The 17285-nt window shown below is 21.9% G+C and overlaps 4 protein-coding genes and 1 non-coding gene across 5 annotated transcripts; 1 reads left to right on the top strand and 4 right to left on the bottom strand.

Annotated features, from left to right (window-relative positions):
* Positions 1 to 1371: 1371 nt before the first annotated feature.
* PVVCY_1102170 (conserved Plasmodium protein, unknown function) lies at positions 1372 to 6461 on the bottom strand (the record flags this gene model as incomplete). The annotated part of the gene is made up of 4 exons (XM_037634534.1): positions 1372 to 1553; positions 1721 to 1790; positions 1906 to 2007; positions 2136 to 6461. 4 exons carry the CDS (start codon positions 6459 to 6461, stop codon positions 1372 to 1374), a joined length of 4680 nt encoding a protein of 1559 aa, XP_037490626.1.
* Positions 6462 to 7075: 614 nt separating this feature from the next.
* Positions 7076 to 7157, top strand: PVVCY_1102160. Its single transcript has one exon. It is a non-coding gene; the product is annotated as a tRNA-Ser (tRNA).
* Positions 7158 to 7724: 567 nt separating this feature from the next.
* PVVCY_1102150 (ribonuclease P/MRP protein subunit RPP1, putative) lies at positions 7725 to 8825 on the bottom strand (the record flags this gene model as incomplete). Its single annotated transcript, XM_008626160.1, has 1 exon — positions 7725 to 8825. The coding sequence occupies one exon, from the start codon at positions 8823 to 8825 to the stop codon at positions 7725 to 7727; it is 1101 nt and encodes a 366-aa protein (XP_008624382.1).
* A 1244-nt stretch (positions 8826 to 10069) lies between these two features.
* Positions 10070 to 12184, bottom strand: PVVCY_1102140 (Pfs77 homologue, putative inner membrane complex protein 1j, putative; the record flags this gene model as incomplete). Its single annotated transcript, XM_037634533.1, has 1 exon — positions 10070 to 12184. One exon carries the CDS (start codon positions 12182 to 12184, stop codon positions 10070 to 10072), a length of 2115 nt encoding a protein of 704 aa, XP_037490625.1.
* Positions 12185 to 14195: 2011 nt separating this feature from the next.
* PVVCY_1102130 (conserved Plasmodium protein, unknown function) lies at positions 14196 to 16175 on the bottom strand (the record flags this gene model as incomplete). Its single annotated transcript, XM_008626162.1, has 1 exon — positions 14196 to 16175. The coding sequence occupies one exon, from the start codon at positions 16173 to 16175 to the stop codon at positions 14196 to 14198; it is 1980 nt and encodes a 659-aa protein (XP_008624384.1).
* Between the last annotated feature and the right edge of the window lie 1110 nt (positions 16176 to 17285).

Below are 17285 nucleotides of genomic sequence, written 5' to 3'. Positions count from 1 at the left end.
ATTTCTCAATCCCTTAAAATTGGTCATTTGTTTATTCATTATTTTATTAGCGATTAAAAAAATGGGGTAAAATCAACAAAAATTCAAGAAAGGAAAATAATAAAAAAAATCGAGGCTATTTTTATATCTATATAATAGGATTTAATTATGTACGTGCTTTCTTAAACTTATTATTTCCTTTTTTTAAGGGGGAGTATAATATATATTTCAAATTTTAAAAGCGCACAAAATATATAATAATTAATTTTACAATGATAGTATAACCAGGGGCTTTATTGGAGTATCCATATAATATGACCCATACAAATAATGTGCATATAATAAAGTATAGGATAATATTATATATATATGCTTAGTGAATTATCATGCAGTACCCCTTTTTTTTCATAGCAAAGCAAAATGTGGGGAAGTATATACATTTTTTTATACCAGGAAAAAAATGCGCCCGATATTATGTTAATTTATTTAATTCCATTAATTTTGATATTTACTCGATCCACGTACATATTAGCAGTACATCGCCAGTATATTAATTATGTTTATCACTTTACATTTGTGCCGCTATTTTTTAAACATTTTAGTACACTAACTTATTATTATTATTTTTGGTATACCATGGCATGTAAAAGGGGAAGGAATAAAATAAATTATATACTATTATAAAAATGGGGTGATAACATATATATTTATATATATACATATTAATATTGCATAATAAATACCTTAAAATTTTAGCCACGTGCAAAAGTTAAAAATATATAAAAATGCTTCGAATACTAAAAGTGGAAAAATATTTTTGCATATAATATATACATATTTTATATTTTTGGAAATTTTCAACTTTATAATTTATTAAAATTTTTGCATATAGTAATAATAAATAAAAGCATAGGTATATATATTTTATTAACAATTTTATTATTATTATTGTTGTTATAAGAATATGGCTATAATTAATATATACATTCATTTTATGCTTTATTAGTCAGTTCACCTTTTCTTATAGCTTATACTCATTCAAGCATAAGTCCATATTTTTGAAAAAAAATATTATTTCCCCATTCTGTATACCCTCAAAGTAGATATTGTATATAACCACGTCATATTATATACATAAATTAAGCCGTTCCAATATAGACATATTGGCTGGTTGCTCTTACAAGTTCAAATATATGCAAATAAATAGTATACATATTTATTTGCTCGTTTTTAAAGATCATTTGGGTTTGGTGTTTGCCATTTTTTTAAATGCACATATTAAAAAAAACAAAAAAATGAAATATAATAATAAAGCAAATGGATAAACATACAAATAAATATGCGAATAAATTTAAAAAAAAAAGTTTAATGTGTAAAAATAGATATATTTTTTCAAATGTTAGCATATTTTAGGTTTTGCCAAAATTCTTCTTCCTCCTTCTGTTCTACATTATTTGGCAAATCTTTTAAATCTTTTTTTATTTTTTTTATAATATTAAAAATGTAGCAAATTATATTTTTATCTTTTATGCTGTTGTACATGTCTCTGAAGTTTATCGAATGAACTGCCCATCCTGAAAATGAAAAAAAAAAATATATATAGTGCATAATGTATGACAATACAAATAAATAAGAAGCCAAATGAGCACGAAATAGTAAATTAAAATAAACTAGCCAACTAAGAATGTACAGCTTAAGATTGACAATGTTAGATATATTCTATGCAATATTATAGTGCTACCTTTTAAGGCGAGTTGCTTTTGTCTTAGTTCCACGGATAACAAGGGTTTATGTGAAGGGTATAAAACATCCTAAATAAATAAACAAACGTAAAAAATAATGTACAACCCTAAACAACTTCAACCAGACATATCTCTGTGTACATAACTACGCATGTATAGACACAATAAAAGTTTTAATTCCTACTTCATAAGATATTATATCTATCAAATGTCTTTCATGAGGGAATGAACAACAAATATGATAAATATTTTCATATGTATATGACCCTTTGTATTGTACATTTAGCTGTAAAAAAAAGAAAATATAAAAAAATGAATATTAATAAATATAAGGTTTATAATAATAAGATATGCACATATTTTTAAATGTAGAGAAAAAGGAAATATAAATAAATGTGTATATATATGTCTTACGAAATTAAGAATATCAGATATAACATTATCAAAATGAAACATTTTAATTTTCTTTTTATCCTTCTTTGAAGTTATATTATTTATATCATTAAGATTGTAATTTAAAATGTAATAAAAATATTTAGCAATAGTTATATTGTTATCTATATTTTGGTCTATTTTAGGATTATTTAAAAGCTTATTAACAATATGATTATTTTTTTTTATATCAATAAAATTAAAATTTGTTTTTTCATAATTTAAATCTAAAAATATATGTTCTTCATTTACATATACATTATTTGTTACTTTATTCCATATATATTCAATATTTTTATTTTTTGAAAAAAAGTTTGAAAAATTATAAATATGATAGCAAACTTGTTTTGATAACTTAATAAATTCATAACTATAAAAATGGTCATTATATTTTGAAATTTCACATAATATATGATATAAATAATTATATTTATTTAGTATAACATTTATATATAACAATTTTAATAATATTAATGATGTTTGTTCATTCCCAATCTCTATATAATTAGACAACCCATCATTTTCTTCATAAACTAAATTAAAGCTTGTTAATGGTTTGAAAATTTGACAATTTTTATCATTTCCTGTATCTTCATTCATCATTATGTTATTATCATTGATTGTAGTATTTGTTTGGGTCTGATATTTTAAATTATTATTTTGTTCTTCTATATTATAGCCATATCTATTATCCATATATTCTTGTGATAATTTGATAACTGTATTTAATTTATTATTTGTTAAGGTAAGTATATATAAAAAATTTAATAACATAAACGAACTAATTGGTTTTCTTTCTTCAACTATCATATGTTCTATAACATCATACATTTTTAAAATATTATCATCTTCATAATGTATATTAAAACATGCATAACAAAGTGCTATACAACTATTTAGATCAACATTATTTTTTCTTTTACTCAAACTATTATACATGTCATTTATTTCATTACTATTTTTTATGATTTTTTTTTCTGAATGTTCAGAAATATTATTTATAATTGGCATATCATTAATCGTTGTTTTAGTATCCTCAATAAATGGTACAATATCTTCATCAGATTTTTTTTCAATATTTGAAAATGTTGTATCATTTTTTATTAAATTTTGTTTATTTTCCTCGACAAAATTTAACGTATCCATATTTAATTCATTTTGATATGAACCATCAGGTTCTTCATAACTGTTTAATATTGTACTTGTTATGGAATTAATTTTTTTTTTAAAGACATGTAAAAGTTTGGGTCTCCTAGACATATGTGTTAAGGCAATAAATTTTAGATTAGTATTTGCTGTTATGTTACTTAAAAAAATTAAAAATTCTATATTTGAACACTTTAATAAAATAGGAATTATTTGTCTCATTATCATATTTATTATTACAGGGTCATATGTACTAACATTTTTCATAACTATTAATAAATTATTAACATCTTTTATATTTAATTGCCAAAAATTGTTAAGTCTAATTTTTATTTGTTCATATAATAAATCATTAATATGAGGAAAATAAATTTCTTCTGTGTCAAGGTGTAATTCTTCTAATTTTACTCCATCGTCAAATATATCAATATAATTTTTCTCTAAATTATTTTCACCATTTTTGTTATTATTATAAAGCGAGTTTGATGATAAAACGTCGGTCTCTTGGCTTTTCACATTTTCTGTAGTAGCTAAATTATTTGAAGAATCGGTTTGAGATGAAAAGGTGAGGTAACCTTGGGTTGTGTATTTTTCTAAGTCATTCATGATGAGCATTATATTGAGGCAATCCTCTCCTGTCAATAACTTATATTTCTTTTTTATTTGATCAAAAATATAAGATATTAAATTAAAAACATGAATGTTATGTACATTCAAATAAGATACATTTTTTAATGCATATAAAATTATAGTTAGATTTTCTAAATATAATAATTTTCGAATTTGATATATTTGTTGTACTAATAAATAATAATATTTATGATCATACAAATCTAAAAAGGATGAATAATAAATTATATTTGTTAATTGTAAAGGTGTAAAAGAATATAAATTTTTTATAATTTTATTTTTTAAATGAGTAAATAAATATTTATATCTATAATTATATTTAATTCGGCTTAGACATGTTAATATAGATATTATATCTTTAGTAGTAATATCTTTTATATTTTCATTAATCTTAGTTAATATATTTATATACAAATCTGGATTATCAATATTTGCATATGTATAGGACCATAAAATCATACACAAATTTTTTACATTCATGTTATGTATATATACATTAATAAAATTTGGAAAAACTTCATTAAATAAATGTTCATCATATTCATTTAATTTAACTAATGAATAGACTATATTTATTATATCTACATAATTACTATTGTTTATATTTTTTTCAATTATTTTTTTCATATTTTTTATTAATTTACTAGTATAATTGATATTACTAAAAGACCATAATATATTACTAACATTTTTCATATTTAACTCATCAATATTTTCTTCGATTTTTTTAGAAAGCTCATAATATACATATATATCTTTATACTTTAGTTTTGATAATGAAGTAAGTAAACATATAACATCATTAAGACAATTAAAACTTTTTATATCCGTTTTAACAATATCTATAACTTTCATTTTTAAAATCCGACTTTCATTTGTTTCGATTAATATATTACTTAGACTGTATAATATGCTAGATATATGTTTAGGTTCCGCTTTATCTAATTTATTATTTATACAATTTATTATATCATTGAAAAAATAAGGGAGATGATCGATTTTAACAAAAGCATAAAAAGTTTGTACTAAACTGGGTAATTCAAAAGTATTTATATTTTCTTCTACTTTTTTTATTATACTTAAATACATAGGATTTCTCATTATACTTTGCTTTTGATATGAATCTATCATTTTAGACATTTTAATTAATCCACTACTTAAATTTATATTATCACAATTATCTAAATTATTATATATAACACTTATTAATCCTGTTACACTTTTTTCTTTTTTTATTTCCTTTTGTATAATTAAGTTATCTATATTTCCATCAATAATGGTACTTAAATTTTCTCCTCCAATCTTTTTTACAATTTCTGCTGCATTTATTTCTACTAAATTTTGAGGAGTACACATAGATTTTTCTTTTTCATCGAAGTTTGTTTCACTATTTTCAATTAGCTTGCTATCCTTTTTTATGGTCTCCATTTTTTCTATACATTTTTTTGCAGATATATCATTTAGTTCTTCTACAAACAATTGTCCATTTAATAAGTTATCATTGAATATTTCATGACTGTTTTTATTTTTTACATTTAAATCATTAATTAATATATTACTTCCTATTTGTTTATTTTTGTTTTTATGCTCATTAAGACTATAATTTCCTGCATGCCTTTTCATATCTTCATTAATTATATTATTTAAACAAAATTCATTATTATCATTTTTTTTTATTTCTTTATATTCATCCATTGATTTATTATTAATTTTGTGACTATTTTCATCATATATTTCATCATATGATTTTATATCATTAACATATTTTTGTTTTCCCTCTAAAAATGTATCAATATCATTATATATATTATCTCTTTCCAATATTTTTTTTTTATGTTTTTTTTCTATATTATTTGGTTCTTCTTTATTTTTATCTTTTGTTCTAAAACTGTGTGTATCACTAATTTGTTGATTAATATATTTTTCTTCTTTTACAATTTTTTCATATTCTTTATTTGCTTTATTATCAAGTTCTTTTTTATATAGCTTTAATTTTTTTTTATTTTTTATGTACTCTTCTTTTTCCTTTAAAATTTCCCATAGACTTTTTTCTGTATCTTCAATTTGTAAATTGCTCTTACTAAATCGGCTACCCTTACATTTGCTACTGTTGCTACTGTTATTGTTGTTGTATTTTTTTATAAAATTTAAATAATTTTCATTACTTAGCAAAAATTCATTAGTATCTGTATTGTTCTTATTCACAATTTTAACTGTGGTATAATCTTCTTTTTCAAATTTGTTTTCATCAAATATTTTAGTAAACTCATTTTGTTTTTCTCTATATATTTCATCTTGTTCTATATTGGTTTTTCTTTCTGTACCTAAATTATTATAGTCTCCTATAAAATCTTCGCACACTTTTTCTGTTCTTTCATCTTCACATTTTTCATTGTTTGTATATATTGTTCTGCTAAATAAAAATTTTCCTCGAAAATCGCTAACTACTGAATTGGTACATGCTTTTTTTTCAATACCTCCAGAAAGACTTAAAATACATTTATTAGCATTCCGAAGTATATAATTTTTCATTATGATACTATAATTATATATTTATTTTGTGTTTCCCTAAAAATGTCATTCTTCAATACACCTGATGTGCCATACTTACACAACTTATGGCTATTAAATAGGAATTATTCTTTTGTACATGTAATATATGCATAATATACATTATATATATAAATAAAAGGAAATGAATATATACCATTTCACTGTTTTATCCCAAAATAATTATATCATAAATTAATATAGCCAATACTCTTTATTTATTTTATTTTTTATATCAAACATTGTGTTTTGTACAATTCCAACATACATAATATGTATATATAGAGAGAAAAATGAATCCTCGCAATCTATATTGTGCATATTTATATATTTTTTTTTTTTTTTTGCATATTTTTAAATTAGCAAAAATTTAATAATATAACTATATACTATTCTAAAGATATGTTTTCCAAAATATTTTATTTGCAAAGTTTTAAAATGCTTATTATTTTATGTAAAAAAATACACATAACTATGTAACATTTTTTTTTTTTAAAGGTCTAAAATATGCATATTATATATATATATGTATACTATAATTTTAGAAAATCATATTTTATTATATTATGGAATAAAATATGTGGCATAAAATTATTGACAGTTTGCCCGAGTGGTTAAGGGGTTGGACTTGAAATCCAATGAGCTTTGCTTGCGCAGGTTCGAATCCTGCAGCTGTCGATTTTTTAAAAAGTAAAAATGCCATAAATACTTTTTACTTTATATTAAAAATAAATAATATAAATAATATTTTTTATGTATAAAATAGCATATATATTATTTTTAATAATAATAAAGTAAAAAGTATTTTTTTTATTTTTATGCCATTTTGCTATACAGAAAAATATTCTAAATAAATTTATAGCATAATTGTAAACAAAATTACAAGCATAATGGTATATAAAACTTTTTAGATATAATCATTTTTTTACTAAAGAACTTGTATTATATATTAGGTTTATTTTATTCTATAGCTGGCTACAACTAGCCATAAAAAATGACATATTTTTGTATGAACAAATTTAATATAATTGTAATACCTTTTTTACTAAATAAAAAATGTAATTTTAAAATATTTACACACTAAAAACTTGAACAAATTTAAAACACCTACATATTTTGTTAGCAGTAGGTGTGAGGGAAATAGCCACAATTAGTAATGGAAAAAAAAAAAAATGAAAAAATTAAAGGTTAAAAAAACATGAGTGAAGGCTGTTATTTCCTTCCCTAAACATGTTCACTATTTTTTCATGGTCCTGTTTTGTAGAATATAGCTGTATTCATGGACTTTCGAACAGATGCTCTTTGAATGCAAGCAAGAGGTACAGTTGTGATACATCCAATTAAATTCTTATATGAAAAGGTATTAAAATTAAAATATAATCTCAATAAATGGAGTGGCTCTAATATTTCACTATGCTTCATACTACCTGAACTAATAATAAGTCTATCTAATGGTATAACGGAAATAATATTATTTAAACTTGAAGAATAATAAAAATATTCTGTACTTGTAGTTAATATATTAGGTGATGATATTTCAAAAAAAAATCCTTTGTCTATAGCATATTGTATATCTGATTTTTTTAAAGAAGTAAATGAATTTTTTAAATCAAAATAAATAATATCACAATCATATTTAATAGCTATTACATTTATATTTTCAGGACTTGCTACTTCAATTGATATTAAATCAAATTTATTTTCCTTTAAAAATTTTTGATAATTTTCAATTTGTTCAACATCTTCATATTTTATATTTAATCTTTTTAGTATATATGTGTCTGTATTAGTTTGTAAAAAAAAAGAGCTTTCATTTTGAATATCATTTGAATTACAACTAGTCTCAATATAATTATTTTCCTGTCCAACAATTTTAATACCCTTTTTATTGTCACTATTTTCAGTAGTTATAAATTTAGGGACTAGCCAATTATGCAATTTTTTTATTTCTTCTTCTTCTATTTCATGTTTATAATTTAATATAAAATCATCACATATATTTTTAATTGATAATGTATTATTTTTATTTATTAAAATATAATTATTGTCAATTTGGTTATTTAATTTTAATAAATATTCATTCGATCTGTCTTCATAATTTATTTTGTTGATAAAATAATTTGTACATCCATTATTATTATCACTCTCTAACTTGTTAATAATATTACTAGAATTATTAGGAATAAATATATTTATTACTTTCCATTTTTCATTTAAATTATAATTACATATATGCTCATATGGTATGCCAATTGCCACTATACTATATCCTGAACTTATCGCTTTGAACAACAATTCTTTTATGGTCTTCTTCGAAGAAAACTTAATGTGCATATCTATATACATTTTGTTTCTTTTTTTTTGTATTTTTTATGGAGACACTCATCGAAATTAATTACATACGAATAGGCTGACTCACTATAGGAAGAATGACCAATCAAATATAAAAAAATATATGGCAAGTGTTGAAGTTAGTTTGACAATATGGAAATGGGCATAGTTGAAATGGCATTTATTTCATATTCTTTGATGGCGTGTTTTATCTTTTTTAATCCCCATTTAATAATATCAACATTTATACGTATAATCATATATATATGTATACGTAGTAAGGAAAGCCCAATAGGGCATACAATGGCCTATTAAAAATGGAACAAGTTTATGTAATACCCCAATCCTACATAGCTGCATGAATAAAATGTTATACTTTTTTGTGTATAAATAATATTGCTTATAATTTTTAATAAAAATTATTTTTTCATTTTAAAAAATCCTTTTTTTATTAATTCTGTTTAAAAAAAATGATTAGTTTTTCTCTGCATTTATAAATATGCATAATAGGTATATTATAGGTAGCGGTGTTATTATTATGGAAAAATATAAAATATTTTACATATACATATATATATTTTTTTTGCTTATTGAGTTGGCTTTAAAAAAACAATTTTTTGTTAGAAAATTTTATAAAAAGTAGTATCACCCTTAATAAGGCACACAAAAATAAAATTTTAAAACATAAAATTCATTTTTACAAATGAGTATAGGTACAATGACAATGTGTATATATCAAGCATGACAAGGGTTGCATGTATTATTATATATACACTAGTAATAATCCAAAAGACTGTGCTTCATTTATTCCAGTTGTTCTCCATTTTACATATGCATATATGTATGGGAAGCGAACAAATGTGATAAGCATATATCTAAATTAAATAGTTAATATTGCATATAGCCAATACTAGAATAAAACAAAGTTTAAACTATAGTTATGATAAAATAAAATATTTACATATTAATCTATCCAGACATACATACATAATATATTATTTGTTACATACAATTTACCACACAAATAAATATCGTAAAGTCATGTAAGTGTGAGATCATCAAATTTTATATATACAGGTGTTTGGGTATATGCACCTTTGCATATTAAGCAATGACAATTGGTATGTGGAAAAAAAAAAGAGAAAAAAAATTAGTGATCATGCAAACTTAAATTTGATATATTCAGAGGATTGTTTAAGAGACAGTTTAAACTACTTTTTATATTATATTATTTGCAAAACTCTAATTTGTGTTTAGATTTAATTTACATTGTAGTTATCACTAAAATGTCCACTATAATTATCATAATCCATTTTGTTGTCATTCATTTCATTTGTTTCATGAATTATTTGGTTGTGCCCAGTATAGATGTGTTCGCTAGCTATACTGCTGTTTGTATTTTTGGCTACTCGATCATTGTTTTCTTCATCTTGGCTATAAGAAGAGGGAGCATTGATAGATGGGGCATCATTTTGTTTTGGACTATTGCCAATACTTAATTTGTTAAACAATGGAGTTTGAGGTTGTATATTTCCATGTAATATGTCATTCATCATAGGTGCTATGTATCCTGTAATTTGTGGATCAACCCAATCTTCAGATGTTTTTCCAAAAATATTATGGAGAGAAGATATATCATTATTTTCAAATTGTTCAGGTGGGACTAAATCTAAAAATTGTGGTTTTGGTAAATTAGGTACAGGTATAAATTGATGTACTTCAATAGCATGTAATTTAAATGATATAGAATCTAATTTTCCTCCATCAACTGGTGGTTTATCTATTTTTCCTATATATTCAATAGTTGGACTAACGGGACTATTTTCTATGATATTATTTGATGTTTCATTTTTTTTATCATTTTGATTTTTGTATTGCATCATTTGACTCTTTACCGAGTTTAAATCTTTTTTAAAAAATGAAGCAAAATTTTTTGGCATAGATACTGGATATCCTGTTTTGGGATCTATATCATCAGAACCATTTATTTTTGGCTCATTATTTATACAATTATTAAATGTACAAAAAGGCCACATTTTTTTATTTTTTTTATTCATATTTATGTTATTTAATTCTGAAAATTTATCATTGAAATTTCTGATGTGATCATTATTTTGGTTTATCATTTTATTTGGCAATCTTCCCATTTCTAACATCGATCTTTTTATTGACTCATCTACATGTTTGTTTCGGATAGTATTATATGAATTTAAATTATTTATCAATATTTCGTTTGATATATCTATTGATTTTTGATTTGGGTTCATAATTTCAGATGTATTTTGAAAATGTACTTCAGGATATGGTACTATTAAAGGGGATGGACAATCTAACTCTACATCTATTTTAGGTACATATTTACAAACAGGAACATCTTGATATTTTTCTTTCCATTCATATTTTACTATATCTACTTGTTTTTCTATTTCTGTAACTTTAGGAATAATTTTTTCTTTTATATCTACAACTATTTCTTTCTCTACATATTTGTCTATATATTTTATTTGAGGTACTTCAACTTCTATTATTTTTTGTTCTCCTTCATATTTTGGTATAACTCTTGGTATTTCTCTTACATCCCATACAGGGGAATATATAGGTGTGTATCCAATAGGCACATTTACTTCAACTTTATTTTCTACTATTTTTTCCTTTGGCATATTTATATTTCTTTCTTTAAATAATAATTCAACACATGGGACATCATGATTTGCTTCTTGTCTATAATATTTTGGTTGTACTACATCTTGGAATTCATATTTTGGTGTTTCAATTATTTTATCTCTTATATATTTATCTTGATATACAGGAATGTTAAATACTGGTTGATCTCCTTGAACATTTATTACTGGAATTTCATCATTCTTTTGTGCATGCATTTCCTCACTTTTATAAACATAGTTAGTATCACCTTTGTATGTATACCCTTGATTATTTCCATACTCATACCCCATACAATCTTCACTAGTTTTATAAACATAGTTAGTATCACCTTTGTATATATGCCCTTGGTTATTTCCATATTCGTACCCCATACAATCTTCACTAGTTTTATATACATAGTTGTTATTATTTTGATCCATATATTTTCCATTTTCATGCCCCATACAATCTTCACTAGTTTTATAAACATAGTTAGTATCACCTTTGTATATATGCCCTTGGTTATTTCCATATTCATACCCCATGCAATCGTCGCTATTTTTATATACATAGTTAGTATCACCTTTGTATATATACCCTTGATTATTTCCATAATAGTTTTGCTCATTATATATATTATCATTTACAACATGATCTTCACCATTGTGTGCTAAATTTTCTTTTCCTTTACAGCAATCACTGAAAATTAGTTTACACTGTTTGCTTTCCATTGTCTCAACTTTTTTGTATAGAAATTTGTTTCGTGGCTTATGCGTCCTTACAAAAGGGTCTATATATATATATATATATATAATTTTGTTAGTTTTAAATTATAAACGTTTTATAGCTTCTCTTTCACTGAAGAACGGTGTGGAATAACCCCAAGTCAAAATAAGGCTCATTTAAAAGAAGAAAAAATAAAAGACAAAAAAGGTACCCTAATCTAAAAAGGTGAAAATAAATATAAATATAAATTGGCTTATTTTTGACACTAATTTATTATTTTTTTTTACAAGTTTATATATTGTTTACCTACTTAAATAGTCTTTCTTTTTTCCCTTCACTTTTATTAATATAAAATTTTTATCCTAAAAAACATATTTTTACAAAATTATAAACTACACATTACAATAATTTTCTTATTAAAAATTATGACAAATTATACAAAAAAAAATTATACTATTACATAATCTATAAAGTTAGCAACTTTTTTTTTTTGCGAAAAATTAAAGATAACAATTGGACATAGCAACAAAATATAACTAAATAAATAAACAAAAAAAAGACAATATATCCTATATATATATGTAGGAATTCTGAAGAATAAAATTAAATTTTATAAAACATAAAAAGGGATAGAATGAAAAAAATAAAAAAAATAAATCACAAATACAAGTACATATACTAAATAGTGTATACCTTTTTCTTAATATATAAAATGCTTAACTTTTAATATATGCACATAAGTTTACTAAATATTATATTCCCTCAAAAAAAATGAAAACAAAAATGGAAATTTATTTAGTACATATATGGTGTGCATTTTTGATATTAGCATATTTAGCCTTATACTAAAAATTATGTATATATATATATATGTTATACGGTTTAAGGAATATATTGCTTAAAAATGGATTTTTATATTTTTTTTTATAAAAAGCCTGTATTAATTCTACACAAATATAAGTAGTAAATGCATTGGGCACTAATTTTATTCCCTACTTATTTTTTAAGCATGCTTAATATATTATGTATGTACATAAGTAAAATCTTTGAAATTATTATATTTACAATTTAGTCTTATTTATATAAAATATACACAAATTATTATAAAGCATATATATTCTACAATATTAGCAAATACAGAGAAATATCATACCCTATTTTACAATCCCCAAAACACCGTTGTAAATATATAATCATATTTACACACAATATAAGCCCATACATATTTTTAAAATATATTATTTATGAGCATCTACGTATCTATATGCACTTATATGCATACCATGTTTTAAATTTTGCCAAAGTTAAGGAATAAATTTTATCCATTTTTTAAGTTCAGTGATTTATTTTTGTTTTTCCTTAAGAATAAGTCACTGATTAAGCAAAAAAAAAAATAAGTCGTAATTACCTACACACATGAAAATAGCTATACAATACCATTTATTGGGACATATTTATTTTTAAAAAATTTCGACAAAAAAAATATAATCCATATTTTTTATTCTGTCTTGTTTGAAGTTTTAATAAACAGAAAGTTGATAAATAAATTCTTATATTTTAAAGAAACATATTTAAAAAAAAATTATGAAAATAATAGAAATGGACAAATATTAGAAATAAACTATTGTTAAGTAAAAAAAATGTGATTAAAAATTTTTTATAAATTAATGCATGATATATATAGGTACAAACATCAGTAAGGCATTTACACTTGATTAATAAAATAATTGTAATATAATTATAGTACAATTGTAATAGTTAGAGTTTTAAAAACAAACATGCATAAATACATGCGTAGTTTTACGTGTACGTATGCAAACTTTGGATTAAATAAATTACAACCACCTCCATTACCAAATAAAATAGGACCCCTTAAAAAAAACCTACTTAATAATAATTAAATTGTAGCTAACTATTCTGGTAAAGACCAGACATATATAGTAGATATGCATATGGTTTGGTTCCAGTTCTAGACTAGCAATAGACAAAATTAAAGTAACATTCTAAAGTGATTAATTATTGGTTGATAAGCTCGAGATATTTATCAAAATATGTCATATTTGGTAATGTCTCTTTTAGTGTGTTGTAAATTGTATCATTGTTCAAATTTTTTGCTGTTGATAAAATTTGTTGATATATATTATTATCTATTTCTTTTATAAATATAATAAAATTATTAAATGTTTTAATTAGTTCTGATTTTAGAATAATTTCTATATTTGTAATAAAAAAATTAGACAATAATTGATAAAACATTGAAGAAGAATTATTTGGGTTTATTACTTTTTTAAATATATCTTGATTTTTTGAACATGTATAAAGTTTTGAAAATAGTTCATTAATATTTTTACAATTATATTTTTCATTATTATTCTCATCACTTTTAAGCAATAATATAATATCTTCTAAAATAGACAAAATATTATTTATAATTTGCTCATCTTGTGTAAATTGTATATATTCAAAAATAACTATAACATATTTTTTATCAATTAAATAGGTATTTAATTTATCTTTTTCATTAAATATATTTTTTAATTGTTCAATAATTGGGTATATAATTTCATTTTTTCTTTTACATCCATCTTTTATACTTTTTACACTTTTGCTATATATCATATTTTTCCAATCTACAAAAAAATACTTATCTTCATTATACTGATTAATGTCATAAAAAAATTCTAATATTACATAAAATCCATAATAATCATTAAATATATCGTCAAAAGAATTTGTAATTTTTTTTACAATAAATTCATTTAAAAGTTTAGTATCATCTGTTATTTTTAATAACCTAATTATTAATAAAAAATTAACACTATTTTTACATAAATCTATCATATGATTTTTTAAAATTTTTATTAAAATTTTTTTATGTTTATTTGTACTATATCCTAATAAATAAATTAATGCTTTATTTCCAATATTTGTAGATATTAAATATTCACATCCTTCATGTATTAATTCCATCAATTTTGTGAGTCTGTCATTAACGACACTCTCTTCTCCTTCTGATAAAATTTCGACAGCAGATAATATTAGGTTGTGTGTAACTATATTATATAATAATTCCTTTTCTACAATATTTTCAATATATTCCATGAGATAATTACATATTGCTGTTTTATTTTCATCACTAAGTGCTTCAAACATTTCCTTTGTGGGTTTCTTTAAAAGTTCAAAGGAAACATTTTTTAATGAATTAATATTTGGTAATATTAAAGAATTAATTATTTTTATTTTCATGTCTGTTTTTAATTTTTTAAATACTATATGCCATAATTTTGAACCAAATTTTGTCAAAAAATTTTTGGGATTTTTTATTAGCCACATACAAATATTACTTCGTATTTGATCATTTTTTGCATGTTTATAAAAACATTGAAATGTTAATGATACAAAATTAAATACACAAATATCATTCATATTTGTACTTATACTCTTCCATAATTTATTTTGACATTCTTCATCACTATTTATAATTAAAGCAGATATAATATGATATCCTAGATTTGTACGACAAAATTTGGGTAGTTCTACTTTTTTTAATTCATTACATATTATATTTATTTGTTTATTTTTCTCTGATTTATCTTTTGCTCGTAATAAATCATTTAAATTTATTTTCAACTTTTTATAATAATCATAATTTTCTGCAAATTGTTTTTTTTTATATTCCTTTATAAGTTTTTTTTTTTTTGATTTAGACAAATTTTCATTATTTAAAATTTCCTTACATTTATCATCCCAATCTTGTTCTTTATTTTTTATGTTTTTTTTTTCATTTTTTACGTTTTTTTTTTCATTTTTTTGTTTTTTCTTTTCTATTAAACTTTTTTTATCAATCTGCTTACTTTTTTTGTTTATTTTTTTATTCCCTTTCTTATCATTTTTATCTGTGCTATTTTTATCTCTCTTTGTATAGTTAACCTTTAATCCGCTTGGTTTCTTATTCAAATTGTTTTTTCCTTTTCCCTTTTTATAAATTTTTGCCATCTTCCTTCCTCCTTTCTTTGATACTATCACCGCTTTTGGCAAATGTACAAAAGGTGATCCAGCTTCAATGTTCTACCCTTTTGTTTGTTTCTTCTTTTTTCTTTTTTTTTTTTAAGTTGTCTTTAATTTTGCTATAAATTTGACTCTCAAAAAATTTAAAACATTTATATCCTTCTTTGCTTATTTAATCATAACTTTTTTAATATTAAAAAATGTAAATTATTAACAAAACAGGTATACTATATTTTATTTTTAATTAATCTAATGAATGTATTTCCATATGATTGCAAACAAAAAAAAGTTTTAATTTTCAAATTTAATTTATAATTCCAATGACGTTATTATATATACATACTACATTATAAATATGTGAATTAATTTAGGGAAAAATATTTTTGAAGATAATTTATTTTTCTTCCTTTTTCATAATAAAGCTATTTCTACAATTCAATATTATTGAGATATGCATAATATATATATAAATATTAATATATGTCAAAATATATAAATTAATATATATATTAAAATAGCTAGTATATAATCAGGTTGCATACAAAATAAAATTGTCTCCTTATGCCCCACAAAAATAGAACATTTAAAAATTTAAAAAAAAGGAAAAAAAAAAAAAATAAAATAAAAAATGATGGTGATAATAATTGTATAGGCTAAAAAAAATAAAATAATAATGCCACTATAATTTTCCAATCCGGTTCTGCATATATCAATTGAGGTATGCATGAAATATATTTCCTACATATAGGTAGATGTATATGTATATGCATATGCATATGGATATCCATAATATGCTGATTTATATTTTTTCACAATGTTTAAATATACATTTTTTTTAAATAATTTGAAAAATATATCATTATATTATAAAAAAATATTTAGAAACGTATAACATTATTTTATTGTGCCATTTTAAATGTAGTAAAATAATTATTATTTTATTTGCAAAAAAATATAAATTTACTCCCCAAAAATTTGTGTATGCCTCTATTTATATCTAAAATAAAATAAATCAATATAATAGTAATAACTATATTATTGTGTGTTTGTTTCTTTGCTTATCTAACTTTTCAAACTTATATGTATAAATGCAATTAT

The sequence above is a fragment of the Plasmodium vinckei genome (assembly GCF_900681995.1).
Source record: "Plasmodium vinckei vinckei genome assembly, chromosome: PVVCY_11".
Classification (NCBI taxonomy): Eukaryota; Apicomplexa; class Aconoidasida; order Haemosporida; family Plasmodiidae; genus Plasmodium; species Plasmodium vinckei.
Note: the sequence above shows the minus strand (reverse complement) of the source record. Positions and strands in the feature narration are given on the sequence as shown.